At 37.2% G+C, this 12,843-nt stretch overlaps 1 protein-coding gene and 1 non-coding gene across 4 annotated transcripts in view; one reads left to right on the top strand and one right to left on the bottom strand.

Moving 5' to 3' along the window:
• Window positions 1-293: 293 nt before the first annotated feature.
• trnah-gug (transfer RNA histidin (anticodon GUG)) lies at window positions 294-365 on the bottom strand. Its single transcript has one exon. It is a non-coding gene; the product is annotated as a tRNA-His (tRNA).
• Window positions 366-5,730: 5,365 nt separating this feature from the next.
• ide (insulin-degrading enzyme) overlaps window positions 5,731-12,843 on the top strand; it is a 39,396-nt gene continuing 32,283 nt past the window's right edge. For all 3 annotated transcript variants that reach the window (XR_007972659.1, XM_052150879.1, XM_052150878.1), the window contains exons 1-2: window positions 5,731-5,875; window positions 7,987-8,169. Coding sequence is in view for 2 of the 3 variants with exons in the window: in XM_052150879.1 (XP_052006839.1) it covers window positions 8,010-8,169 (160 nt within the window). In the remaining variant the exon portion in view is untranslated. The remainder of the gene's footprint in view (window positions 5,876-7,986; window positions 8,170-12,843) is intronic.

Genomic DNA, 12,843 nt, shown 5'->3' with positions numbered 1-12,843 from the left:
AGAGAGATCAGTAATGTCATAATAAACAAAACACCAGTGTAAGCATAATAGCTCGGTTATAAAACAAGTGTAATATCACCCCCTAGTGGAAATAATAACAAATTACATGTATATGATGTACTTGGTGTACACAACTAAATAAAACCTCTTTTGACTCTCTTCCTACCTCCTTTCAAGTCTTGGTTACTTAAAATTGATTGTGGCTCAGTTCGAAATTGCATACTTCATATGCTAGTTTTACAACTCACATTTAAAATACATAAATACATGAATGCCATATTTTGTTTAAAAAATGCCGTGACCCGGATTCGAACCGGGGTTGCTGCGGCCACAACGCAGAGTACTAACCACTATACGATCACGGCGAGCCAATTGGAGGATGCAAACCGGCTGCAAAATTTCAATACTTCTTTGTAGATGCATATTTTGTGTGTCACAGTAAATGGATCCTCCAACTTATTTTTATCTAACTATTTGTGGATAACAATGTAAAATTGCATAAAGTCATACAAACAATGACTGCTTATATTTCATTCAGAAAAATTCAAGAACAAATTATGTGACTGTTTCTAAATTGCATCTTGAGATATTGCAGCACAGAAAGTCTGACCTCTAGAATGGTTATAACAGGTCGCTGTGTTTTGGAACATGTTAGCTGGTTTAAACTGGTCATAAGGTGGACGAAGCTGGTCATAAACTGGCCCAAGATGGTCATGAGCTATGTAAACTTGTCGACCAGCAACTATCTTCCAACCTGAGCTGGTATTCAACTCCGGTAGACCAGCTTCGACCAGATTAAGCTGTTCCACCACAAACGAGAACAGCCTTTGTATGAGAACTCTGGACTGTTTATAAAGGACCCTGGCCTGTTGTGTTGTGATAATGATTATTGTTGTTATGAACATTTGTCCGTCTTAGTAGCATTTTTACTTGTAATGTTTGAAATTCGGCTATGCAAAAATAGAGTCACATAGGTAGGTTACACTGTGTGAGGTCACAGGTGGCAAGAGTGCTAAATGGTAATTAAAAATCAACAAATGTGCCTCTTTTCTAATTTGTAGATTTGTTCTTGGAATGCGTCAACAAATTATAGGGATGCAAACTCATGAGGGGCGAAAAAGGTAAGTCAATCACTGGTCCACAAACATATTTTCTGGGTATATATATTTTTTAAGAATAAGGTAAAAGCACCAATTCCAGCTATTTTAGTGATTCAAGTTTACAATTATGCAAAATTAGCTGCAAAATAAAGAGTATTTTGGTGAGTCTTGCTTCTGTTTCACAAATCTGTTCATTTGACCCCTTCTGGAAATGTCACTAGGATGGCGACAAATGAGCATCTTATGTGATGTGAGTGAGTCAGTGAATCATTTTGAGTCGTTCATGACCGAAATCTACCAAGAGATTTTATAGCGTTTAAGCATTAAAAGAACAAAGCAGATCAATAGTCTTCCATCAGTCTGAGCATTATTTTTCATCCAAAATGACAACAATAATAGTCTAATAATAGTGAGTTTCAATAATGTCCTTACTTTCTCCTTTATTAAAACATGCATGGCTACAAATCTACTGACTTCAGTAGAAGAATTATAAACACAAAGCATTTTACAATAATAGACAAATAATAATAATTTTGAATTTCAATAATGTTCTTTCGTCATTGTAAAGCACATTTCACATGAGTTGAGTCGAAGCGTCAACGCAACTTTCAACGCCAGCGTCAAGCACCACAACGCCCTCCACATGACAACAGTCGCAGAAAGCGTCACAGAGGGGCGATTTTACCAGTTTGCCATATAAAAAAGCAGGAGGTGTGCACAATAAACATTGAAAACATGTATTTGGAAGAGAATAAGAAAGCTTGCAGTTGCTTTGATAGCAGAAGTAATAAAAGGACTTGTTTATGTTTTCTTGGTGAATTGAAATTAGTTCAATAACTGGGGTCTCGAATACTCGTAAACGATTAGTAATATTTATTTAAAAGAAATTATGAGATATTCAGTGTTCCTTCACAAATTTGGACAGTTTTTAAATATTTCTTGTTGCTTAATACTCTCAAAGATATTATTGGTGAAGCAAAAAACGCGCGCGCGCGCGTGTGTGTGTGTGTGTGTGTGTGTGTGTGTGTGTGTGTGTGTGTGTGTGTGTGTGTGTGTGAGCGTGTATTTATCACTTTGTGGGGACCAAATGTCCCCATAAGGATAGTAAAACCCGAAATGTTTGACCTTATGGGGACATTTTGTCGGTCCCCATGAGGAAATCAGCTTATAAATCATACTAAATTATGTTTGTTGAAAATGTAAAAATGCAGAAAGTTTTCTGTGAGGGTTAGGTTTAGGGGTAGGGTTAGGTTTAGGGGATAGAATATAAAGTTTGTACAGTATAAAAACCATTATGTCTATGGAAAGTCCCCATAAAACATGGAAACACAACATGTGTGTGTGTGTGTGTGTGTGTGTGTGTGTGTGTGTGTGTGTGTGTGTGTGTGTGTGTGTGTGTGTGTGTGTGTGTGTAGCGTGTATTTATCACTTTGTGGGGACCAAATGTCCCCATAAGGATAGTAAAACCCGAAATTTTGACCTTGTGGGGACATTTTGTCAGTCCCCATGAGGGAAAACAGCTTATAAATCATACTAAATTATGTTTGTTGAAAATGTAAAAATGCAGAAAGTTTTCTGTGAGGGTTAGGTTTAGGGGTAGGGTTAGGTTTAGGGGATAGAATATAAAGTTTGTACAGTATAAAAACCATTATGTCTATGGAAAGTCCCCATAAAACATGGAAACACAACATGTGTGTGTGTGTGTGTGTGTGTGTGTGTGTGTGTGTGTGTGTGTGTGTGTGTGTGTGTGTGTGTGTGTGTGTGTGTGTGTGTGTGTGTGTGAAAACTTCATAGACTTCAGCGCTGACACGAGTCGTGTGAAAGACCCTTAACACTTATAAATATCAGTCACTTTTGCACATTAATCATTGCTCGTCACAATTACAAAAGGGACCAATTATGGTTTCAAAACAGCAAATTTCTCCAAAAGGTGAGGAGTTTGTATCCCTGAAACTATTATTTGTATATGCACTTATTTATTTTGTTGAATTTGATCATTTTTAACAGCGTATCTAACACCGTTTATGTCGAAAATACTAGAAAAGGAAGTATCCACCCAAATATGTTCATTTTTACAGAGAAAGATCTACAGATTTCAGTCAGGATTGGGGCCTCATCACAGTACTGCACTTATCAGAGTTACAAATGACTTGCGCTTATCATCTGATTGTGGCTGCATTTCAGTTCTAGTGCTTTTTATAGTGCTTGAATAGGCAATAGAATTATGTTGGCATTTGTGGAGTTGCATTAGCATGGTTTAGGTCCTATTTAGCAGACCACTACCACTTTGTCTATATAAATTAGGAATGGTCAAACAAAACAAAAGTAAAGTATGAAGTGCCACATGGATCAGTTTAGGGCCTCTGCTTTTCTCCTTGTATATGCTTCCCCTGGGAGATATTATCAGGAATCGTGGAATAAGTTTCCACTGTTATGACGACGATACCCAACTTTTTATTTCTTCAAAACCTGATGAGATTTCACAATTCTCCAAATTAGCAGAGTCTATCAATGAAATAAAAGATTGGATGGCCAGAAATAGACTTCTACTCAATTCCGACAAAGCAGAGGTACTAATTATTGGACCACAATAATAAATAAAAATAAGATGCTAAAATGTAATTTGACTCTCGATGGATGTACTGTTACATCATCTTCAACAGCGAAGAACTTAGGCGTTATATTTGATACCAATCTGTCCTTTGAAAATCAAATTACCAATGTTTGTAGGACAGCATTCTTCCACCTAAAAAATATTGCAAAATTACGACACATGCTCTCTGTTGCTGATGGCAAAAAACTAATTCATGCATTCATGACCTCAAGACTAGATTATTGTAATGCATTACTGGGAGGATGTCCAGCAAGTTCAATAAATAAACTTCAATTGGTTCAAAATGCTGCAGCCAGAGTGCTGACGAGAACCAAGTAATATGATCATATTATCCCCATTTTATCATCTGTTAAATTTCGTATACATTTTTTAATTCTGTTAACTAAGTACAAAACTTTGAATGGTCTAGCTCTGCAGTACTTAAGTGACCTTCTAAAATGCTATACTCCATCATGTTCATTACAATCGCAAAAAAGGAGGTAGATCCTTTTCATATTTGGCTCGTAAACTATGGAATAGTCTCCCTAACACTGTTCAAGATTCAGACACACACCCTCAGTTTAAGTCTAGACTAAAGACTCATCTATTTAGCCAGCCACACACCTAATTTATCCTTCACCTCACAATTAGGCAGCTTTAGTTGGGTCTGCCGGAACCAGAAACATTGATCGTGATCTATAACTCTGCAATAAATTGAATGGCATGCTGATATTATTTTATTTGTTTCCCTGTCTCAACCTCTGGACTCCTATCCTGAGGTCACCAGAACAGGCTGGATCCAGCTCCATGTTGGACTCCACGTTTCGCTGAGTGATGATGACTAATAGCAGCCAGTGCCAGCCAAACATCACTTCAGTTTATTACATAGGACTTCAGAGGATGAACTGATGCCAACTCCAACCATAAGACACGGGATACTTCATATGCCATTGTCTGAACCTTGGATTTAGGATAGACCTCACCAAAATTACTGGCCAGTTTGAACTGTGATGCACCAAACTGATCTCTGCCTGCATGACCTCAGTCTAATGATGGACTACACCCTTGAAATGGAATCAGAATCAGCTTTATTGCCAAGTATGCTTACACGTACAAGGAAATTGTCTTGGTGACAGGAGCTTCCATTGTACAACAATACATATGTAAAGGTGGCCAGCTGATAGATATAATATTCATTATGTTAGCCAGAGGGGAACTGGCTTGGGGAATTTTAAAACACAATTTACAATCATATTTTATCAAACTACACAATGATGACTCGAAGACATTCTGATCATCTGTAAAGCTGTTCTGAAACGATGTGTGTTGTGAAAGCTGCTATAAAAATAAAATAGCTTGACTTGACAATCTTTCACGGCACACTAGTCTGCCGAAGCATAATGGTTGGGAAACACTGCCGTAGACATTAGTTTTTTGAATAAATGTATGTGAAGGAGATGCTTCAGTGCGCTGAATAAACTGCTTTTGAAAGGAAACAGCACATCACTTAATTAATTGACCACATGTATGCTAATCTTCAACATGTTTTACACAAAACAGTCCATTTGGAAAGAACTATGTGTGAAGTTTACGGCGCTAAATTGTATATTTTATAAGAGAAAACACGGATAATTTTGCGACATAGTAAGCATCAGTTTACGGTTCTATCCTTTCGTTTGTATGGTATCCGCAAACTGTGACTTACTATCGTAAGACGCTAGTTGACCATTACGCTCTAAAAGACGATAAAAGCGCGGGGGTTGTTATGCCCCGAAATAAAATAATCTCTGATCGCGTTCTCCTTTAAACCTGAATGTAGGTGTGGTCTGTTTCGTAACGTCAAACGTAGACAAGGCATGACTAAGCAATTCCAAATATTTCGGTAGACTAAAAGGTATTTAAAAATATATTGTGATACCAATTCATGTTATATGTGTTTATATATTATAACATAAGTAAAATATAATGTTGAATGTAAATTAATTAAATATGCAAAAAGCTGTTCCTGAAATGCTCTGAGATTGATTGCATTCGCCTGCAGAGATCATGGCGTCATGACGTCTTCACGAGAGTTTTGTTATCCAGCACCGAAGTATTCAGAAATGTGTTAGCCGGTGGGCCCTTACAGCGAGAAATCTTCCGATCGTATGATATTGTCCACGGTTTTCATTCGAAGTATTAGGTAAGTGTCAAATATATGTTTGCTGCGTATATTGTTTTGCTTTTGATCGCTTTACGGGCGGATTGGCTCGCTCGCGCTGGGCTCGTGTGCCGCTCTCGCGCTCGTTATTAGCCACTTTGCGGGACGCTCGCGACGCAGCGAGTCATCACATTTAATCATCATTTTCGTGTTTTATGATGGAAAATGTTTTTTGTATAAATCAACAGTTAGTCAATGTAATGTTAAAAGTCACACGATGACGCTGGAAGCCGACTGTTTCAAACCGGGTTACTAGAACTAAAGCACAAAATTTGCTCATAATGCTCAAATTATTGGACGTAGTTTACACGTAAGTAGACTATTTGACAACATTTTAATGAAGACACTGTCCTTAATCTTAAACAAACATAGCTCTAACCGAATCACAAAATTTACGCTCAATTAATTTACACTTAACTGGAACTAATGGTCCGCATTTACACTTAACTGGAACTAATGGTCCGCATTTACACTTAACTGGAACTAGTGGTCCGCATTTACACTTAACTGGAACTAATGGCCTGCAACTACAATTAACTGGAGCTAATGGCCCACGTTTATACTTAACTGGAACTAATGGCCCGCATTTACACTTAACTGGAACTAATGGCCCGCGTTTACACTTAACTGGAGCTAATGGCCCGCGTTTACACTTAACTGGAGCTAATGGCCCGCGTTTACACTTAACTGGAGCTAATGGCCCGCGTTTACACTTAACTGGAGCTAATGGCCCACGTTTAGACTTAACTGGAGCTAATGGCCCGCGTTTACACTTAACTGGAGCTAATGGCCCGCGTTTACACTTAACTGGAAGTAATGGCCCGCGTTTACACTTAACTGGAACTAATGGCCTGCAACTACAATTAACGGTAGCTATTTGACTAAATTTAAATGAAAACACTGTCATTGATCTTAAACAAACATAAAGCTCTAATGGTCTAAACATACACTTAAACCGAATCACAACATTTACGTCCAATTAATGGCCCGCATTTACACTTAACTGGAACTAATGGCCCGCATTTACACTTAACTGGAACTAATGGCCTGCAACTACAATTAACGATAGCTATTTGACTAAATTTAAATGAAAACACTGTCCTTAATCTTAAACAAACATAAAGCTCTGATGGTCTAAACATACACTTAAACCGAATCACAACATTTACGTCCAATTAATGGCCCGCGATTTACACTTAACTGGAACTAATGGCCTGCAACTACAATTAACGATAGCTATTTGACTAAATTTAAATGAAAACACTGTCCTTAATCTTAAACAAACATAAAGCTCTAATGGTCTAAACATACACTTAAACCGAATCACAACATTTACGTCCAATTAATGGCCCGCATTTACACTTAACTGGAACTAATGGCCTGCAACTACAATTAACGATAGCTATTTGACTAAATTTAAATGAAAACACTGTCCTTAATCTTAAACAAACATAAAGCTCTAATGGTCTAAACATACACTTAAACCGAATCACAACATTTACGTCCAATTAATGGCCCGCATTTACACTTAACTGGAACTAATGGCCTGCATTTACACTTAACTGGAACTAATGGCCCGCGTTTACACTTAACTGGAACTAATGGCCCGCGTTTACACTTAACTGGAACTAATGGCCCGCGTTTACACTTAACTGGAACTAATGGCCCGCGTTTACACTTAACTGGAACTAATGGCCCGCGTTTACACTTAACTGGAACTAATGGCCCGTGTTTACACTTAACTGGAACTAATGGCCCTCGTTTATGTAATGTTTTTGCCTTTAAAATGTGTCTACAGCAGTATATGGTACTGCCATATTTTACTAAATCATATGCAGTATATGCTGATCAAATGTAAACTAAGACGTTTTTGATGGAAGTGTCTAAGTGTGATAATATGGCAATCTGGAAATAATACACATGGTGTATTTGTAGTGTAGTCTTTTTTTTTATTAGATGTATCATTTTGAGACAGGCTTGGGGGTAGTGAGCAAATAAGAGTGTGTTTTTTTTTTTTTTTTTAAGTCTTTTTTGGATATTTACTCTTGTCTGAGCTCAATTATCATTAATATCTTTATTTGTCCGGACTAAAGGTGTCTCGACTCTGCCCATCAGAATGAGTGATCCGGCTGTGAAGAGGGTGGTGAGCACTATCATTCGCTCTCCAGAGGACAAACGGGAGTATCGAGGACTTGAGTTTACAAATGGCCTGAAAGCCATTCTGATCAGTGACCCCACCACTGACAAATCATCAGCTGCACTTGATGTCCACATAGGTAAACAAAACTATTTTATCATTTGGTCCATGTAGTATATGGGTCCCCTCACATATCAGCTTCTCATATTAGTGGACTTCCTTTCTGCTGCTGTGTATTTTATTTCCAGGCATTTATTACTGACCTGAATGACATCTAAGACTCAAGTCTCCATTATTGGCCATCAGTTACTACATTTAACAGAATTGTTACTTTCTCTCTGTATCTTTCCCCCATGCTGGCTCCTGTCTACAAAAAGCATTTGTTAAATAACCTTGGCGACCACCCTTGTCCTGGTTTTATGCCTTTTATATTTAGAGACACTAAAAATCCCATGAGAATTTTGAATAATTTAGTTTCTAAATGGGTCATTCTGTAAATGCCAGTAACACATACCAAGTTGCATTTTGTTGTTAAAAAACAAGAATAAACTTGTTCAACTAAACAGTTATTAGCCTGGTTTGCCATCCACTATGTCAATACAGACCTGTCGGTTGGGTTACCAGATGTTAGATTTTAACAACTAAGTCACTTTTTTAAAACACAGTAAGTACAGAATGATATTAAGGATGCACCAGTATGAACATTTTGGAATGCATTCTATTTTTAAATGCAGCCTTTTGAGATTTTGTAATTGCACAAGATATTATTGTAAATTCAATCTTAACTTAATACGTCGTGGAGCCTTAATGGATACTAGAGGTGGTGGTGGCATAGTGGGATAAAGCACTAATCTGTTAAGCTGAAGGTTGTTGGTTCGATCCCCACAGCCACCACCATTGTGTTCTTGAGCAAGGCACCTAACTCCAGGTTGCTCTGGGGGGGACTGTCCCCGTAATAAGTGCACTGTAAGTCGCTTTGGATAAAAGCGTCTGCCAAATGCATAAATGTAAATGTAGGTAGACAGATGTATCGGTTTTACCGATTAATTGTTGCTGAACGTTGTTTTTTGGAACTATCGGTAATCGGCTAAAATCTATGCCAATAGATTGTGTTCCTCTATGGCTGCTGCTATTTTGATTCGATAATCAATAGGGATGCACCGAAATTTCGGCCGCCGAAAATTTTCGGCCGAAAATGGCACTTTCGGTTTTCGGCCGAAAGAGAAAAAAGGCCGAAAATATATACCTCCTCGCCCCGCCCCTCAGTGCTCAGATTTCAATCTGGATCGATCTAGCCCTTATCACAGCGCTACCAAACAAAGGCCGATCATGTCAGCGGTGTGGAAATTCTTCAAATTTCTGATAAGGACATCAAATTTGCGATCTGCAGTGTTTATTCAGCAGAACTTTCAAGATATATATATACAGAATACAGCAAGAGATTCTACAGGAAAATGTCACAACTAGCGCAGCTACAACACAACTTGAGACGTATAGCTGAACTACGCCAGAAGCGACAATCCCCTTGACTACGGTCGCATAAACAAAGACGGCTTTCCTTTGCTTGCGCTGATTGCGCACAGGTATTTATCTGCCCAAGCACCAGCACAGAGAGTGAGAAACTGTTCAGTGCAGCATCTCATGTTCTTGATGAGCTTTCGGACAGGAGAGACTGTCAGAACGTTTAGCAACTTTTGTTCTTGAAGAGAAACCTGTCACTTGTACTTGAATAGAAAGCGGTCCAATATGATGTGAATAGCAATTACATTACACTTGTTCTTCACTTGAGGATACATCTGTCGTTTACAGTTGAGGTTGGATTTAGTTCAATTACTGCTGTTTTGTACTGTTGTTTTGCACAATCATTTTCACTTAAAGTGTACATACGTTTACATAAACAGAATAGAGCACTGATATATATAATATATATATATATATATATATATATTATAGATATATATAGATCAGTGGAATAGAGGCCCTCTGCCATTCTGTGTTCTGCCTGTTGTTTTAATTAAAATTACTGTTGCATATTTAAACTTTTTGAAAGATGTTAGCTAAGTTCATTTCTTGACTCTTGTTTTGCATATAATAGTTTTCTAAAACTTTACATTATTTGGATAATTGTAAGTATAAGGATAATAAAAGAAGAATAATATTTAATATAGTTTTAATATATTTTTTGTCCAATTTTGGTGTGCTACTTTCAATAAAAGTGTGATTTATTTTGTTGGTTTGTAGTTTTTCAATTCAGATGAATTAAATTCATGAAATTAATGAAAAAGTATAAAATTAATACAATTATACACAACATTTTTTTTTTTTTTAAATAGGTAAAAATTTCGGTTTCAGTTTTCGGCCAAGTGCATCCTGGATTTTCGGTTTCGGCCCAGAATTTTCATTTCGGTGCATCCCTAATAATCAAGTTAGGGCTGCCCCCAACCAAAGATTTTCCTAGTCAACTAGTAGCCATTAGTTTAAGCCTTTAGTTGACTAGTTGTCACACGTTTAGATTAAATGTGAAAATGAATATTTAAATGATATTAATTTAAATACTTGTATATTATTTTGGGGCATATGAAAATGGTTTGAGTTCCAGGGCTGAGAAAGAATGTTATAAGTAACATTGCTAAAGCTGTTCTACATTATAGAGAAATACTCAACCATTATAAGTAGCCTTTTAAAATATACATTTTACAAGCACACCCACGAAGCGAGCCGCTCCGACGCTGGCAAAAGCAGTAATGATTCTGAATGTGTCGGGAAAAACAAAGATTTTTTTTGCCTTTTTTTGCCTTTCCTGCTTATTTCTGTATTGTGCATTTGATTCATATTTAAACAGTTGTTGACTTCCGTTATAAGTCAAAGTACACAACTGAATGGATGAGGTTGTTTTTCCTCTTTGTTTACATTGCACATAATTCAGATTTGTTTAAGGAATAGTTCACCAAATAAACTCATCATTTATGATTTTGTTTCTCTTGTGGAAATGAAAAGGAGATGTTAGGCAGAATGTTTTGTCTCTGCCATTTATTTTCATTAAAGGGTAACTAAACCTTAAACCAACTTTTTTAGTTAATGATCTGTAAGCATGGGGCTTTATTAGTACTGGTCATTGATTCAAGTAATTTTTTTGACATTTGTGTATAAAGTCCCCCCCCCCCGCTCAGACCCGCACTCGGTTCGTTTCCTCTATCCCCGCCGGGGTCTGCCCACTTTTCCTGCATTTTCAAATATTTCTAGTGGGTGGAGTCAGACTCTGAGCAGGTGTTTAGTTACCCTTTAAATGGGAAAAAAAAAATATGCTATGAAAGGAAATGGTGTCTGAGACTTTCATTCTACCTAACCGCATCTTTTGTGTTCCACTTAAAGTCATACTGGTTTGGAACAAGTTAATAACAATTTTCCTTTTTGGGTGAAATGTATACCTTTTTATTTAATAATGATTTAAGCATGATGCCAAGTGTTCCAGTCAGTTTGGAAAGTGAGAATGAATAACTGGACATTTAGCCTCCGCTCATGTCCATCATGAGATCTGCTGTGGTGCTGAACTCATGAGACCTCATAAGCGCTTGAGGCAATCCTGTTTTTGATCGAATACTGTGGTCCATTGCATTCATTAACTATTCACTACTTGGCAAATGCCACATTGTTAATTAAATGGGAATACAATAAGCTAAATTATGTAAATTCAGACATAAATTATGTAAATTCAGACATAGACACTTCTGCTTATCAATTAATAGTGTCATGTACACACCTCAACCTGATAAAAAACTACCTGATTTGACTATCAGACTGAACATAACAATCTGTCTATATGTATATACGTTGCTCACTTAACACTTTATTAGGAACTCTATAGTCCTAATAAAGTGCCCAACGTGGTCTAATTCTATTGTATCTGCCTCGATGTTCGACATGTGCATTCTGAGATGCTATTATGCTCACTAAAATTGTATAGAGTGGTTGAGTTACCATAGCCTTTCTGTCAGCTCGAACCAGTCTGGCCATTCTTCGTTGACCTCTCTCATCAACAAGGCGTTTCCATTCGCAGAACTGCCGCTCACTGGATGTTTTTTGTTTTTGGCACCATTCTGAGTAAATTCTAGGGACTGTTGAAATTCTCAAACTAGTCTGGCACCAACAATCATGATGCAGTCGAAATCACTAAGATCGCATTTGTTCTCCATTCTGATGGTTGATGTGAACCTTAACTGAAGCTCCTGACATGTATCTGCATGATGTTATGCATTGCTTTGCTGCCACACCATTGGTTAGTAAGATAATCACATGTACATGTAGGTGTACATGTGTTCCTTATAACGTGCTGAGTGAGTGTACTGTATATAGATAAATTCCAAAAGAAATGTGCATAAAATTACATTGGATTTCAAACTGCATACAAATGTGGTTAAAATCATTCCAAAGACAATCCTAGGTAAACTCCAAGGACTTGAATGTAAATTTATGTAACATTGTTTTTACGAACAATTTACACACAGGTGAGTTCTGCTCTTGTTTAGGCCCGTCACATGGTTTATACTGGATTTGTAAAAAGGAAAAAAAACAATTTCTTCTGGTAAACCTTCAAATAGCTAAATGGTTTTGAGTGGGTTGCCAAAGAATATTTGAATATTGTATTCATTTTATCTGAATATTTGTTTTCAGAACAAAGTCTAAAGGGCTCTACACCTGTTAGGCAGACTAGTATATGATGAAGCACCTGGTTGTCTTTGTGTTCTTATTCCTTTAAATACTGTAGCTTACCTTCTTGCTGAACTTTTGTGTAAATATAAGTATGATGCTTTTG

This window comes from Xyrauchen texanus, chromosome 20, assembly GCF_025860055.1.
Source record: "Xyrauchen texanus isolate HMW12.3.18 chromosome 20, RBS_HiC_50CHRs, whole genome shotgun sequence".
NCBI classification, from domain to species: domain Eukaryota; kingdom Metazoa; phylum Chordata; class Actinopteri; order Cypriniformes; family Catostomidae; genus Xyrauchen; species Xyrauchen texanus.
Note: the sequence above shows the minus strand (reverse complement) of the source record. Positions and strands in the feature narration are given on the sequence as shown.